Source organism: Rana temporaria, chromosome 2 (genome assembly GCF_905171775.1).
Source record: "Rana temporaria chromosome 2, aRanTem1.1, whole genome shotgun sequence".
Classification (NCBI taxonomy): Eukaryota; Metazoa; Chordata; class Amphibia; order Anura; family Ranidae; genus Rana; species Rana temporaria.
This window is the reverse complement of record NC_053490.1, coordinates 88236993-88253682: the sequence shown is the minus strand read 5'-3', so window position 1 is coordinate 88253682 and position 16690 is coordinate 88236993. Positions and strand designations below refer to the sequence as shown.

The following is a 16690-nucleotide window of genomic DNA, read 5'->3' as shown; positions in this document are numbered from 1 at the left end:
CCAGTTTCCAGGTAGAAAGAACAGATTTTTTTATTATATAAAAGTGCATGCAGGACACTGGGCAGACCACTAGGGGCAAAGGGGGTGTGTATTTTTTTTCATACAGTACTGTAATCTATAAGATTACAGTATACTGTATGTATTGTGTTTATTTACGTTTTCAAATTTGGCACCGATCTCTGCCCCCTTGCGTCGTAACGTCGCAGGGAACGGAGCTCGGCGGCACACGGCACTGTGTGAATCGAGCGAGGACACAGCTCGATCACACATCGGGGAGGCATCGCAGGATCCAGGGAGAAGGTAAGTAATTCCCTGCCTGTGTACACTGCGAGCGATCCCGAGTCTGGTGAACAGTGCGCAATGCACACACTGCAGGGGTTAGGAGAGCATAACACAGTTTACAGGAGTCACAGAATACAGTTGGCATGGTGCACAGTGCATGGGTCAGAAGTGCATTATGCATGGAATGCAGGGGTCAGAAGTGTGTATTAATGCGTGTAGGGGTCAGGGATACAGATATGTAATGTACAGGTCAGTGTACACAGTAGAACCAAGAATTTACCCCTCATGCCAGTATAATTCCCCCCAATATAAATCTTTACTCTCCAGTATAGACCTCTCCCCCCAGTACAGACCAAACAACCCCCCATACAGACAACACCCCCCCAACAGTACAGAATTTTTCCCTGCGGTACAGACCACAGACCCCCCAGCACATGCCTCCCCCTTCCCAAGTACAGACCTTTCTTCTCCAGCAGAGACTCACAATCCCCAATTACAAATGTTTCCTCTTGGTTGGCTTTCTTTCAAGTATTCACCACCAGGTGCAAGGTAAATTTTATCCTCTAGATCAGCAGTCTCCAAACTGCGGCCCTTTGCTTGCTTTTATCTGGCCCTTGAGGCACTATTTTATTCACTGACACAAATGAAGGGCACAGTTCCTCCCAATGACACCAATGATGGGTCACAATTCCTCCCATTGACACTAATTATAAGGGAGTTTACTCCCACAGATGCTTGGACATTTTGTATTCCGCATCACCACAGCCCATCTAAAGTCTGAAGGAAACTAAACTGGCCCTATGTTTAGAAAGTTTGGAGACCTCTGCTCTTGATAATGGTCTGGGGCGAGCCTCTGGAGACTGCTGAAGTGGATGGAAACAGTGACTGGTGTGCCTGCCGCTAGGGGCAAAACTGGGGAGGCCTGCTTCTCAGGGGTAGACCCCCTCAAAATTGAGACTGTTCCAGAAAAATAGAGGCAAGTGGTAACCATAAATTACTGTGTCCTGTGGACAAGCAGGGGAAACCAGGAAATTGACACTCCAAGAAGTATCAGTAGTTCAGTAGTTTATCTTTACTACAGCGGAGATCGATAGTGTGGACAGGTGAGGTGAGTATTTAATGTCTTTTTTGCAAGGACATTTTGTACACCCCTATTTGACGAAGTTGCTTTATAATAGATAAGGTTTTACCATAAATTAGAAAGCCAACCAACAGCCATTCCAAATCAATAATTATTGAGCCCACTGCCTTGTGGGCCACACCAGTACTACACTAATAAGCAGGGGCATCCATTTTATTGGTGAACCTATACAACCTATACCAGGAATAGTGGACAACAGAGACAAAGGGTACATTTTCCAAATCAGCCCCCAAAAAACTCAGCTACTACTTATGACAAAGAGAGCCATTTTTTCAAATTCCACCATATTTTTACACCATATCCTTCAACCATCAAACTACGTCATACAGTATATTCAGAAAATAAATGTGCAGTGTACATAAGCATGCACATACCTACTGAAGAGAATGTGTTATATACCCCGATCAGCTATAACTTTATGACCACCCACCTAATATTGAGTAGGTCCCCCTTTTGCTCCCAAAACTGCCCTGACCCATAGGGTTATGGTTGCCACTAGACCGCTAAAGGTATGCTGAAGTACCTGGCACCAAGCTGTCAGTAGCAGATACTTTAAGTCCTGTAAGTCGAGAGATGGGGCCTGTATGGATTGAATTTGTTTTTCCAGCACATCCCACAGATGCTCAACTGGATTGAGATCTGGAGAATTTGAAAGCCAAGTCAACACTTTAAATAAATTTCCACATGAATGGCAGGACGCAAGGTTTCCCAGAAGAACATGAAAAAAAAAGGATAAGGACACAAAGTGATGGGGGAAAGTGCTGCTCACCCCTAAATAGATTTTCCTTTTTCATCCCAGAAGAACATTGCCTCTGCCATCTTGTCTTCCCTTCATACTGCATCCTGGAGCTATCTCTTTCCCAAGTAAGCAATGCACCCACACCCAGCAGTCCACATGATGTAAAAGAATACATGATTCATCAGACCAAGCTGCCTTCTTCCATTGCTTTGCAAACTAGTTCTGATGCTTATGGGCCCCTTGTAGGTGCTTTTGGATGTCGACATGGGTCAACATGGGCAGCCTGACCAGTCTGTGACTACTCAGCCCAATACCCATTTTTTCTGTTTTTAATACATCAACTTCAGGAACAGCATGCTTATGTGCTGCCAAATATATCCCACTGACTTTCTGATGCCATTGTAGCAAGATAATCAATGTTACTTAACCCAGTGGTAATAAAGTTATGGCTAACCGGTTTATATAGTTTGTATGCATTATAAATGGTATATGTACTCACTGAGTGAGATGGCCACCATAGACCATAGTAGTCATCATAACTTTCAAGTTTACACAACGGACATGAAGAACTATGCGACGTTACACCATTTGTTTCTAGAGAATTTATAGGGAAGGTATTAACTCAATCCAGAACTAGATACTTTCTATGTGAATGTTAGCTGGTACATATTTAAGCAGCTTCAATATGAAAAAGTATTGTTTTTCAATGCCTTATTCAGTAGAAAGGTTTTTAGTGGACAGATAAGGAACATTTCAGCATGATTCAGCAGTTATTTTTTAACTAAACAATACAACTCAAACCATAACCACCGCTGCATTCTGGGTAAGAGGCCTTAGACATTTGGGGTTTTCCTCAAAAAGTATTGTTGACAAGCCCCAAGCATGGTATGTACAGTGTGTAAAGGAGATCACAGGCATCCCTTTGCCCCCTTAGTCCACAAGGTCATGGTATCATATCGTCAGTGATACAGATATCAAAGCAGAAGCAGATTTTTTTCAAGCTGTATTTAGTAGCGGGAGCTATAGCCCAGGATTTATTTGTGGATTTACCTTGTGTGTTGGATTGAAAGCATAACTGCACAGCACAGACCCATCCAAAATCTGGCTATGTAAACCACCGTTTGAAGTTGAAATATAAAGAGCTGGGAAGGTCCGGAATGATTACTTAGAGGCTTGGAACATGTGCCCTCACAATATTGTGGCAGCTGTCTCTGTGCACTTAATGGATTTTGTGCTTGGTGCACATCATTCAAGAGACAATGTGAATATGGTAAGCTGAGCTATTCCTACAGGCCGTTGTGCATAAGCTGAGAAGGGGAACTCGCCACTTGATAAATGTCTGTGTCATTTCGTTCTGTTATACTTGGCTTGAGTTAAGGCCAGGCAGCGGATGTCCCTAGCAAGCCTGCAGACAATAATGGCACGCTGGCCTGATGTACTTGTTTGGTTTGCCATTAATCTTACCTCGATGATGTACAGGACCACATTCTTGTAGAAACAGTAGAGGATGCATTTGGTCACACGATTGTAGCTCCAGGCTCCATGGACTAAAAGAAGTTTCTCCAAGTAACAAAACTAAAAAGAAGAAAAAAGAAAAAAAAATACTTCAGAGGAAACCTGATGCGAAACTCTAATAACAAGTCTATGGCACGCACTGCTTTTGACTTGGGGGTACGGGAAGAGGATGATTTAATGTTCACACATTATATTTCCTAATGTTTTATAATGGAAACTGGAACTGTCTGTCACATCTTTATTTATTGTAAATGAAATTAATTTACAGTACGGAAGTAATGTGAAGTAATAGGGAAAAAAATCCAAAATCAACATTAGCTGTATGTCCCTATGGTTACTAGAAATGACATCTTCCCTCACATTATACAGGGGTGCAGAGCAGATTGTAGGGGCCCAAAGCCAAAGTGAGGACCCTGCCAAATGCTGCCTATACAAGGTGCTCTTAAGATAAATGTCTCACATCCTCTTTATGAGAGGAACCATAGGGACTAATAAGACAATTGCACATTTTTATATCTATATGTATATAGTGTTATTTGTTATAATATACAAGTATAGTGTGATGCCAAAAATAAAAATCACATGTAACATTGATTCATATGTTAATGACAGAGTGAGAGAAAAGGGAAGAATTTTTTCTAAGGCCACTATAGAAAATGTGTGTTTAAATCTGGGACATTATAATCCCTCCCTCATTCCATTCAAGCACCATAGCAGTTCAACAAAATGTAGACAAAAATCTGCTGAAGACTGTTCTGCTCCTCTGCACCACCTGAATCAACATCCCGTCACCCCCCAACCAGTCAGCAGTAAGCCCTTTCCTTCTGCTATTGCGGCCATTACTGCTACTATAGATATTAGGAAGCAGTGCATAAGTGCAAATTTTACATCTGTGCTCTTTCCCTAATGTCACAGGTAGTAGGGGGACTGCTACCCCCATATATAGTTTTTTTTATACGTTAGGAGAGAAGGAACTTGATGACAGGAGCATAGTGGAAATCTATGGCAGCAGTAGAGAAATCTGAGCACAGAGAAGACACAAAGGAGAGAGAAGGCACAAAGTCAGAACTAATCATCCTGAGTATACTGCATTGCCAGGTGAAGGTAAATGGCTCTTGCTGGCCTTCACCTGAGCTGTTAATGGTACAGATGGACTTGGAGCTTTACAATACAGATTACCAGTACAGTATATGCAGGCAGACAGAAACATAGTTGTAACCAGAAGCAACAAGGTACTTATACACACAAACAGGTTCAGATGTCAAAGCCAATATAGACAAACAGGAACAGATGTCTTCTTAACCAATACAGGTCAGATCAAGACCCGAAGTCAAGACCCATACAGGTCAGTTCAGGATATAAAAAACAGAACAGCATAGCCCAACTGCAGGAACAGACAGAGACTGAAGTAGGAGAGTCAGAGAAGACTAATTTGGACAAATGCACCAAAACACATAGTTATATAGTTAATCTGGTTGCAAAAGTCCATCTAGTTCAACCCACAAAAAAAATACCAAAACACACAAATCTCCATTTTCACAACCCTATACCCACAGTTGACCCAGATGAAGGCAAAAAAAAAAAAAACACGATCCAATTGCTCCAGAGGGGGAAAAAATTGTTCCTGATTCCCCAAGAGGCAATCGGATATTCTCTGGATAAACTTTACCTATAACTATTAGTATCCCGTTATATTTTGTGCATTTTGGAAAGAATCCAGGCCTTTTTAAAAACACTCTACTGAGTTGGCCAGAACCAGCTCTTGAGGGAGTCTATTTCACATTTTCACAGCTCTTACTGTGAAGAAGCCTTTCCGTATTTATAGGTTAAATCTCTGTGAATAACTCAACACCAGGTTCACTATATAGACCACTTGTGTAATCTCCTATTTAGGAATAAATTCAATTCCTCTAATCTTTCCTCATAGCTAAGATCCCCAATGCCTCTTATCAGTTTGGTTGCCCTTCTCTGCTCTTTCTCCGGTTCCCCAATATCCTTTTTGTGAACTGGTGCCCAAAACAGCACATACTTTACCTTACATTTTTGCAAGACATCACTATGAACAGGCCCTTAATGTCATGCAGTAAGGCCCCGTACACACGACCGAGTTTCTCGGCAGAATTCAGCCAGAAACTCGGTTCAGAGCTGAATTCTGCCGAGAAACCCGGCCGTGTGTACACTTTCGGCCGAGGAAGCCGACGAGGACCTCGGCGAGGAAATAGAGAACATGTTCTCTATTTCCTCGTTGTTCAATGGCAAAAGTAAAATCAGGCTCACTTCTGCACAGAAGTCAATAAGCTTCCAGGTTTTATTACCAGGCTTAATTGAACAAGCTGGGGTTAGAAGCTCATTGGTTTCTATGCAGAAGTGAGCCTGATTTTGCGCTTTCCAGCGATAGTAAATAATCCCCATTGTGTACTTAAAAGTGGGGCATGCCTGTAATGCTCAGACTACCCCCACATGGCATGGATCTCACAATGAACTGACAAGTTTAGCATACCGTATAACCTTGGTATCACAGTAGTGAAACACCTAATGGCAGAACTACTGTATAATACAGACCATGCAGAATAGAGGGATAAAACAAAACTTCATTGTGCAGTATTAAAAACAGGTCTAAGTTTATGAAAGTGCATCAGAATACTTACAAATATCAAGGCATAAATCGTATGTTAATCTGACAGTAGGTTTCCAACTAACGAAATGGCCGACTTCCGAGCGTGACAATGTCACGTGACCAGGCTCCCCCCAATGGGTTTCATCCCACAAATACATCATCAGGGATGCCTTTAATGAAGTTTCTTTGTGCTGAAACGTGTTGGATGGAGCCTGGTCAGGTGACATCGCCATGCACGTATGTCGGCCATTTTGTTGGTTGGAAACTTGGCTATTACTGTTGGATTAACATGTGCTTTATGCATTGGTGTTTGTCAGTATTCTGATGTACTTTAATAAACTTAGACCTGTTTTTAATACTGCACAATGAGGTTTTGTTTTGTCCCTCTATGTTGCATGGTCTGATATTGGTTTTAGTGAAGCATTCCAGTCTTGAGGATTTTAAATTACCAGGAGGCTACTCTGGATGTACCTTTTGGGACTGAGGTTTAAATGAGCGCAGCTGACCACTCTTATTCAGGGGGTCCGCAAAAAAGGGTAAGAGGCTTGGAACAATATGATATTGTTGGAGGACATTTTCTTATCATCCTGTGTTTTAACAGTGCACTTGTGGTGCGTCTACCAAGTTTTGGATGCTCTAATGCAGTGGTTCTCAACCTGGGGGTCGGGACCCCCTTGGGGGTTGAATGAGGATTTGCCAGGGGTCACCGAATCCTGGTCTTTTCCTGAAGCCTGCATCACTCTCCCAGCCTTTTTGCTATCCCTGGAGCCTGTGGCCACCCAGATGGGTTGTTCCTGGAACCCGCAGCCGCCCACTCAGCCTCTTCGCAGTTGCCCATTAAGTTCACGGCATGGCTGGGGGGCAAAGACTAGAGGTCAGCTGACTGGTGAGAAATGTGAAGTGGGAGGGGCTGGAGGAGACCCTATCTCCTGATTACGGCATCAGTGTCACTGCTACGAGACACCACAAAGTCGGAAACACAGTGAGTGACACTACCTGTGATTATAGTTGCCATTAAAAGGACTCGGGGAGCGCTAAATGTCTGTGGGTTAGGGGCGCAAATTACTTGTCTTGCCTTGGGTGCTGACAACCCACGCTACAAAAATAATTTTACTGTTAGGGGTCCCCACAACTTGGGAAATTTTATCAAGGGGTCACGGCACTAGAGGGTTGAGAACCACTGCTCTAATGGGATTGTGATGGACTTTTTGCTATTTGTATGAAAGTGCTGCATATGTATTTTTCTTAGAACTACTGTATAATATAATATACTACTACAGGCACAACCCTTTCTATGCTTTTCCACATCCTACAGAAAACCCAGCATTTTATCAACCGATTATCAAAACTGCCACTGGGTAAGAATACTTCTGATTGAGAAGCTCTTTAAAAAATGGATGCCTGTAATTTATATTCACATTACAGAAGACAACCTTTTGCTTTAAGATAATGCTCACATGGATTATTGCATTCTAATAGAGGGGGAGCTCAGTCCAGCTTAAATGGGCATTCCACCTCACTGACACAACCACTGTATAGCTACATTATTGGCAGGGTCAGAATATGAGACATGAACAGTAAGCTCTTTAATGCTTTTTGGAAGGTGCTAACCCAGGGCAGATAGCAGAGAATTTATAACACACACATTGCTTTGTTAAGGAGCACATGGCAGTTCATCTGGAAAGAATGCATAGGCTATTTCAAATGTACTGTGACCAGGACCTAAAGTGTGATATATAAATCATTAGACTTGGAATAAATAGGATCCCTTCCAAGCAGAAGAATGGTGCATAGCTTTATAAATGACTTATAGGGATGCCTACTGAGATTTTTAATGATCTCTTATTGATATCACTACAATCTGGGGGAAAAGTATAGGAAATGTTTTCTAACTAATCAGTCAGTCTCCTGAGTCCTGCATGTCGGTTTTCATGTAGCTCTATATAAATAATTTTTTGTTATATTATTTTATACTGAATAATAGCCTTATTTTATATTCATTTGAGCTTGTGTGGTGCTTTTCTTCATGACACTATTGCACCTGTTTGACTTCTCACCTGCTTTTAACCTCCCTGGCGGTATGATTATTTCAGATTTTAGGTGCTGAAAGCAGTACAATTATTTTGAATGGAAATTTGACGTTTTAAATTGTAGGCCTTCTTAGGAATAACTCACTTAAATCTGTCCAAACAAGAGTCTAGTAGACATCCAGGTATGATAAAGTTTGAAAAACAAAATCATAAATTATAATATAATAAATAACTATAAATAATTATAACAAATAATAATGTAATTATAATAAAAATTATTCAATAATGTAATCAACTCAAAATCACAAAAATTTGCTCAGTTGCAGAATTGTCGCTGTCATTACTTTTATTTTTGTATGATGAATTTCCCCACAAATCGCTATCGCTCAATTCTGCAAGTGATTATAATTTATTATCGCTGTTTTCTAGCTGCTCTAAAATCACTTTTGACATAAAGGGACACTTTTGGTTGCTATGGACAATCTACAGTTTGCAGGCAGAAAGAACAGTTTTTATTTTATAAAAGAACATGTAGGGCACTGGGCAGACCACTAGGGACAAAGGGGGTGTGTATTTTTTACATACAGTACTGTAATCTATAAGATTACAGTATACTGTATGTAATGTGTTTATTTACTTTTTTGAATTTGGCACCGTTCTCCGGCCCCGTGCGTCGTAACGTCGCAGGGAACAGAGATCGGTGGCACACAGGGACACTGTGTGAATCGAGCGAGGATGCCGCTCGCTCACACATCGGGGAGGCATCGCTGGATCCAGGGACAAGGTAAGTAACTTGTGCCTGTGGATGCTGTGAGGTGAGCCCGAGTCTGGCTCGGGGTTACCGATCGCAGCACAAAAATACCGCTAGGCAGGTTAATGTTTGCTGCTATTACTGCATATGCTGTTGCTATCATTACAGTTTTGGACAAATTCTTTCACCATGAATCAACATATTCTGTGCATAATGTTTCTGTACAATAGTTTAAAAAACTGCTCCTTCCCCGACAAAGGCCCCGTCGGTCTGGCAGCTCCAGTGTCTGACAGTTCTTATATAACTAGGGGGCGTGGCTATAAATTTATATCACCCAGAGACCCAGTCTCCTTGTGACTTTAATGTCAATCACAATGGAGGCCACCACGGCAGGGCCAGAAAAAAAACGCTCCTCCCCCAATGAAGGCACCCGCCGTTCTGGCAGCTCTGGTGTCTGACAGTTCTTATATAACTATATAATCAGTTGACGTCACCCAAAGATGATGGCCATGCCCCCCACATGATGGCCATGCCCCACAGTTATAAGAGGGATGTCAGAAACCGGAGCTGCCAGAACAGCTGGAGCCTTTGTTGGGGGATGAGTGTGAACCTCTGCCATCTTCACTTCTGAGACACTCTGGGGTTGATTTACTAAAGGGAAATCCACTCTGCACTACAAGTGCACTGCAAGAGCAATTGAAAGTGCACTTGTAAGTGCAGTCGCTGTAGATCGCGGTAGATCTGAGGGGAAGCTCTGAAATAAGGGGAAAGTCTGCTGATTTTATCATCCAATCATGTGCAAGCAAAAATGCAGTTTTTTTTATTTTCCTTGCATGTCCCCCTCAGATCGACAGCGACTGCACTTGTAGTGTACTTTTAGTGCAAAGTGGATTTGCCTTTCGTAAATAACCCCCTTAGTCTCTCTAAGATGCTCTTCTTATACCCAATCATATTGCTGACCTCTTGCCAATTAACCTAGCTAATGTTACAGCTCTTCCTTGTTAGTACCACTCACTCTGACAGTTTTTTACTGTCCCAACCTTTTTGAGACGTGTTGCTGCCATCAATTTAAAAATAAACTTTTTTTCTTCTTAAAATTATAAAGTTTCTAGGTTTAACCCTTTCACTGATCCACTTAGGTGGATAGACCATTTTTTCAATTTTTCCATTTTATTTTTTATTTTTCACTTACAGCTTTCAAAGTTTGTAAACGACAGCATACATTTTTTGAAAGAACATGACCTGTACAATAAAAAAAATGTGGTACTGCAATAGTTGTGCAAATGTTTATCAGATCGCTATTTCGCGAAATTCCTACTAAGGCCTCATTGACATGGGTGATAGTAAGAGGGCCACGTTTACCTCCATGGGGCTGTGCAGGTGTTCCATGCATCTCCTTGCAGGCAGTCCTATTAATTTCAATTGGGATGCAGCGGTCTCATGGGCACAGCCACTACTTCCAGTCTGACATCCATATGCATGTGGGTGCTTGGCCCTGAATGCAGACAGTGTGAGCTCAGGAACATTCACCCAGACCTACAAGAATGTCAAACTGGGAGCAGCGGCTGTGAGTGTGCAATTTCTACATCCCAATTGACATTAATGAGAATGCCTGCACAAGAATGCACAGAACACCCGTGCATCCCCGTGCGGATAAACACAGACTCGCAGGGGAGTATGCGGTGTGACTGAGACCTTACTATGTTTTTTATAATTTTTTTACAATTTAATTTTTAATTGTTTGTACGTTTTTGGGGGGTGGGCTTTGGTGAGACATCAGGGGTCTAAGCAGACTCCTGGTGTCTCTTATTGAAATAGACTGAAGACATAGAGGGATTTATTTACTAAAGCTAGAGAGTGCAAAATCAGTCACATTCCTGCATAGAAACCAATCAGCTTCCAGGTTTTATTACCAACGCTTGATTGAACAAGCTGAGGTTGGTAGCTGATTGGTTTCTCTGCAGAAGTGTGACTAATTTTGAACTCTTCAGCTTTGGTAAATAAATCCTAGAGTCTCTTTCACTACTACAGTGACCATGAGCTTTTAGCAAAACGGTTCTGCAGACTTTCAGAGTCTGCTGAACAGTTTTTCTATGAGCTCATGGTGACTGAAGTCACCATGAGCTTATAGCAGATCACTGCAATGTGGTTTCATATCATTTGATGTGTTTTTTATTTTCTATTGTGAATAGAATATGGGTTTATGAGATTTGCCTATCACTGCAATCTGTTTTTATGTAGATTTTACACACTGTCCCAACTTTTTTAGAATTGGGGTTGCAAATGAACCTGGTGAGACCAGTCTCTGTTAAATTACCAGGTATATCTTGAAAATACAACAATCTACATGGAAACCCACTTGAAGAAGTGAATGCACTCTTCCATCTGTATGTAGTTATACATTTGATAGCTCAGATCCCCATCCATCTCTATTTAGGCATGGCTGTGGAGTGTGCCACAGTAAAGCCACGGAGAGCAAGAAGTTCTTGTCCCTGAGAAAGGATACTTATAGGGGTTGATTTACTAAAGGCAAATATACTGTGAACATTGCAAAGTGCAGTTGCACCAGTGCTTAGTAAATTAGGTAAAGCTTCACTTTGCAAAAAATAGCCAATCACATGCAAGGAAATTTAAGAAATAAAAACACAATTTTTGCTTGCACATGATTGGATGATGGAAATCAGCAAAGCTTCTGTTCATTTACTAAGCTCTGGAGAAACTGCTCTTGCAGAGTGCAACTGCACTTTGCAATGTCTATTTGCATTTAGTAAATCAACCCCATACTAAGAGAGATACATAGATTGCTATTTTTTACCCCCTTCTTGAAACACAATTTGCATAACTGACTCTTGTTCCCAAATTACTCAAGCCACCCGCTGGATCCATATTACAGTCAGACGAGTAGCATTTTTAGAAAAAAAAAAGGCACCCACAGCAGCCCACACATTTCTTTGCACAGTTTTAATTAATGCAAACATGCTTTATGCCTTTGTGTAAAGGTAATAAGAATTTATTGAGACTAGGTAACAATGCCCCCCTGCTTTAGTTTTAAAAATAAGACTCACTAGTTTTGTACTGATATGGTGTTAAATATACAGTATAAAGACTTCACTCCTCATCTTTGAACTTATGGACCTATAAATCTTTCTTGGAAACCAGTCGGAGGCACATATATCATATTTGGCATGAATGTTTAGACACAAGTGTGCTACGTGGCGCCTCTCCCCTACTGCTGCTAGCTATACATTTGCTTATAGGAAATGCTACACTTTATAAAATATTTCTCAGTGGGTTTGGATGCTGTAAAGTACACTGGGGCATCCAAGGTGCCGGCTTTGGGTTTTGGTCGTGGCAAAGATGATATCCCCCTATGAATTTGCTAGATTCAGAGGCTGCCTCTTGATACATGTAGCTGATACCTCTGTCAACAGTCTACAACAGCTGTTCAGGGGGCCTCTGACCTGAGCTATAGCGTAATCGGAGTTGTTGGTTGCCTGCATGCCCTCGTTCCCGCTGATCCCCACTCCAACGTGTGCGGTCTGGATCATTCCAACATCGTTGGCACCGTCTCCAATGGCCAGGGTGATGGCATTGACATGTTTCTTTACCATGTCTACAATTTCAGATTTCTGCAGTGGAGATACTCTGAAAAGCAGAAGTAAAAAAAAAATGTCAGAGAGCTACTGTGAAGTTACAAATTATGCTGGTCTTTCTGACGTGACAGCTGTAAACCAGATTTAGACCAAACCAAACCGCTCTACTTGGAAAGTGACCTTCTGTAGTTCAAAACTTAATATGTATTGCAGATGTCAAACAATGTGTTTAAACGACTATGATATAAAATGACTGCTTTCCAGAAGGGTTTCCCTAGCTAACACTCTAATTTCTGCTTTACTGCTTTTTTCAGCAATCTTATACTAAACAGAACAGGTTTGAGCAAGATTCAGCTTTTCAGGCTTATTTCACTTGCTATGGCAGCCCATACATTAATAATTTTTTTCTTTGTTCAACCCACTAGCTGAATAAAAATATACAGTAGTATCCGATTCCCCCATGCACACACTTGAGATGGATGGGGGGAATTATTCCCGCTGTGCTATTGCATTCTGATGGGGAGGGAGGTTCAATGATCAGTGTTGCCGGCTATAACTGGCCACACTGATTGATCAGGAAAAACCCAACAGCATAGGCATGCGCAGGGGGTGTGCCAGGTGTGCCCGGGCACACCCTAATCACTTTGTGCAGTGCCAAATCCCCTTACTGCCCGAGCTTCCCCTTGTGTTGCACCACCCAACTGCGGTGCTGCTGGCTTTTCTCCTTTCCTCTCCTGTCCCCCGGCTGTTGCGTGGGATGTTTCAGGAAGGAGAGTGGGGGAAGGGGCTAAACAATATGTCATTTACCAGCCCCTTCCTTTTCTAAATGAACACAGCGAACACACTCACTAATTGTGTTCAATCATAACTGAAGCACAGTGAACCTCATTAGGACAAACATAAATCAATAGTCAGAAGCATAGTGAACTGTGTTCACTATGCTTCAGTTTGTGAATGAAAGGAAGCTGCTCAGAACATAGCACTTCCCATTAATTCACTGTTCAGTGCATCTGAGGCTGCAGAGAAAGCCATGCATGTTTGAGCTTTGGGGTGCACACTCTAATGCATTGGTCGGCACACACCTATGCCAGACAAGTTGGTTGCATAGCAGTCAATCAGTAGATCGACTGCTATACAACCAGGGTGCCCATACAAGCACTAAAATTTGGCCGATCCCTGCAGAACTGGCCAAATTTTGATCCATGTATGGCGGCCTTAAGAGTCTTAGTTCACTAGCAGCTGGAGAGATGCACTTTGACCATGCATTGGATTCAGCGGTATTTATCTCTTCTCAGCAATGACCATGACTGTTTTGTATTCTGCAGGCAAGGAGGAGCTACAGTGGAACTTTAGCCATTACTGTGACTTATATATTTTTAGCCTATTTAGGTTTATGATGTGATATATATTTGTGAACATTATTAAATATACTGGTCATGGTATACCTAGCAGTAGTTAGTTACATTCCACTGGACTTGTTCTCTACTGTACAAAACCTCTTTAATTATTACAGAACAGTTGAATGTGAATAACTACTACTAGATATGATGCAATAGACCAGAAGGGATCAACTTTCTTGATATAGCGGGCCTCAAGTGTGCCCCTGACATAACCAAAGGGTCACACTTACTACTTAGTAAATATAATGAAAAAAAAAAAAGCTGTCAGAGGTGGCAGACACACAACTGGAGACGATCAGAGACTATGGAACAATGGACTACAAGAGATGGTCAAAGACTACAAATATGCTGTAGGTCTTGGAGAATGGGGACATGCTTCAGAAAACATAGTTAGGAGTCACATTACATGAGACTCTGCTATTACACAGCAATAAAGAAACACAGACTACTGTCTACAACCCTCCCGAAGGCTGCACAGAAAGTGTCAAAGGACAAAAGATGTTTTTTGTACCAAGTCTGGATTTGGCATTTAGCCAAGATGCACATTCCAGAGTCCACAGCCAGTGCCGCATACTGTTCCTTCCAAAAGTCCTTATTTCCAAAGGGGGTTCGGCTTCGAAAAAGAATGGGCTTGATGCAAATGGACATATGAGGGAGATTTACTTAAACTGGTGCACGCAGAATCTAGAGCAGATGTACATAGTAACCAATCAGCTTTTAAATTCAGCTTTAATTAAGCTTTGCCAATAAAACCTAGAAGCTGAATTGTTACTATACACGGCTACACCAGATTCTGTGTACACCAGCTTTAGTAAATTTCCCCTAAGCTGTCCTAAAATGTTTTTATTTAGGCAATGAAGCTTGAGTGGCTCAGGGGCGTGGTGTAAAGTAAATACTGCAGCTGCTGACTTAATATATGGACACTTACCTGTCCACAAAGCCTGCAATGTCAGCACCCAAAGCCGACTCGTCCCTCGGCTCCGGGTGCAGGCACCAGCATCTTTACTAAGGGAAACAGGAAGTGAAGCCTTTTTCCTACTGCACATGAGGGAGTCACGCTGCACTTTCTGAATGGTCCCTGCTGTCTCCCAGAAGGCAGCGGGGCGGGGAGAAAGAGGAAGGCCGGACATTGTGTAGTTTGCTGCACACTATTGCAGCGATCTTTCCCCTGAAGTGGGAGCAGATACCTGGATTTGACAGGTATCTGCTCCCTCCTGAAAGGTGCCAAATGTGGCACCGGAGGGGACAGGAATCCGATCAGTTGAAGTTCCATTTCTGGGTGGAACTCCGCTTTAAGTATACAGGGAGTGCAGAATTATTAGGCAAATGAGTATTTTGACCACATCATCCTCTTTATGCATGTTGTCTTACTCCAAGCTGTATAGGCTCGAAAGCCTACTACCAATTAAGCATATTAGGCGATGTGCATCTCTGTAATGAGAAGGTGTGTGGTCTAATGACATCAACACTCTATATCAGGTGTGCATAATTATTAGTCAACTTCCTTTCCTTTGGCAAAATGGGTCAAAAGAAGGACTTGACAGGCTCAGAAAAGTCAAAAATAGTGAGATATCTTGCAGAGGGATGCAGCACTCTTAAAATTGCAAAGCTTCTGAAGCGTGATCATCGAACAATCAAGCGTTTCATTCAAAATAGTCAACAGGGTCGCAAGAAGCGTGTGGAAAAACCAAGGCGCAAAATAACTGCCCATGAACTGAGAAAAGTCAAGCGTGCAGCTGCCAAGATGCCACTTGCCACCAGTTTGGCCATATTTCAGAGCTGCAACATCCCTGGGGTGCCCAAAAGCACAAGGTGTGCAATACTCAGAGACATGGCCAAGGTAAGAAAGGCTGAAAGACGACCACCACTGAACAAGACACACAAGCTGAAACGTCAAGACTGGGCCAAGAAATATCTCAAGACTGATTTTTCTAAGGTTTTATGGACTGATGAAATGAGAGTGAGTCTTGATGGGCCAGATGGATGGGCCCGTGGCTGGATTGGTAAAGGGCAGAGAGCTCCAGTCCGACTCAGACGCCAGCAAGGTGGAGGTGGAGTACTGGTTTAGGCTGGTATCATCAAAGATGAGCTTGTGGGGCTTTTTCGGGTTGAGCATGGAGTCAAGCTCAACTCCCAGTCCTACTGCCAGTTTCTGGAAGACACCTTCTTCAAGCAGTGGTAGAGGAAGAAGTCTGCATCCTTCAAGAAAAACATGATTTTCATGCAGGACAATTCTCCATCACACGCGTCCAAGTACTCCACAGCGTGGCTGGCAAGAAAGGGTATAAAAGAAGAAAAACTAATGACATGGCCTCCTTGTTCACCTGATCTGAACCCCATTGAGAACCTGTGGTCCATCATCAAATGTGAGATTTACAAGGAGGGAAAACAGTACACCTCTCTGAACAGTGTCTGGGAGGCTGTGGTTGCTGCTGCACGCAATGTTGATGGTGAACAGATCAAAACACTGACAGAATCCATGGATGGCAGGCTTTTGAGTGTTCTTGCAAAGAAAGGTGGCTATATTGGTCACTGATTTGTTTTTGTTTTGTTTTTGAATGTCAGAAATGTATATTTGTGAATGTTGAGATGTTATATTGGTTTCACTGTTAAAAATAAATA

The 16690-nt window shown here is 42.2% G+C and overlaps 1 protein-coding gene across 2 annotated transcripts in view; it reads right to left on the bottom strand.

Annotated features, from left to right (window-relative positions):
• ATP8A2 (ATPase phospholipid transporting 8A2) overlaps positions 1 to 16690 on the bottom strand; it is an 899065-nt gene that overhangs the window by 375791 nt on the left and 506584 nt on the right. For both annotated transcript variants that reach the window (XM_040340493.1, XM_040340494.1), the window contains 2 exons: positions 12537 to 12720; positions 3627 to 3737 (listed from right to left, as the gene is read on the bottom strand). In XM_040340493.1, coding sequence (XP_040196427.1) covers positions 3627 to 3737; positions 12537 to 12720 — 295 coding nt within the window. The remainder of the gene's footprint in view (positions 1 to 3626; positions 3738 to 12536; positions 12721 to 16690) is intronic.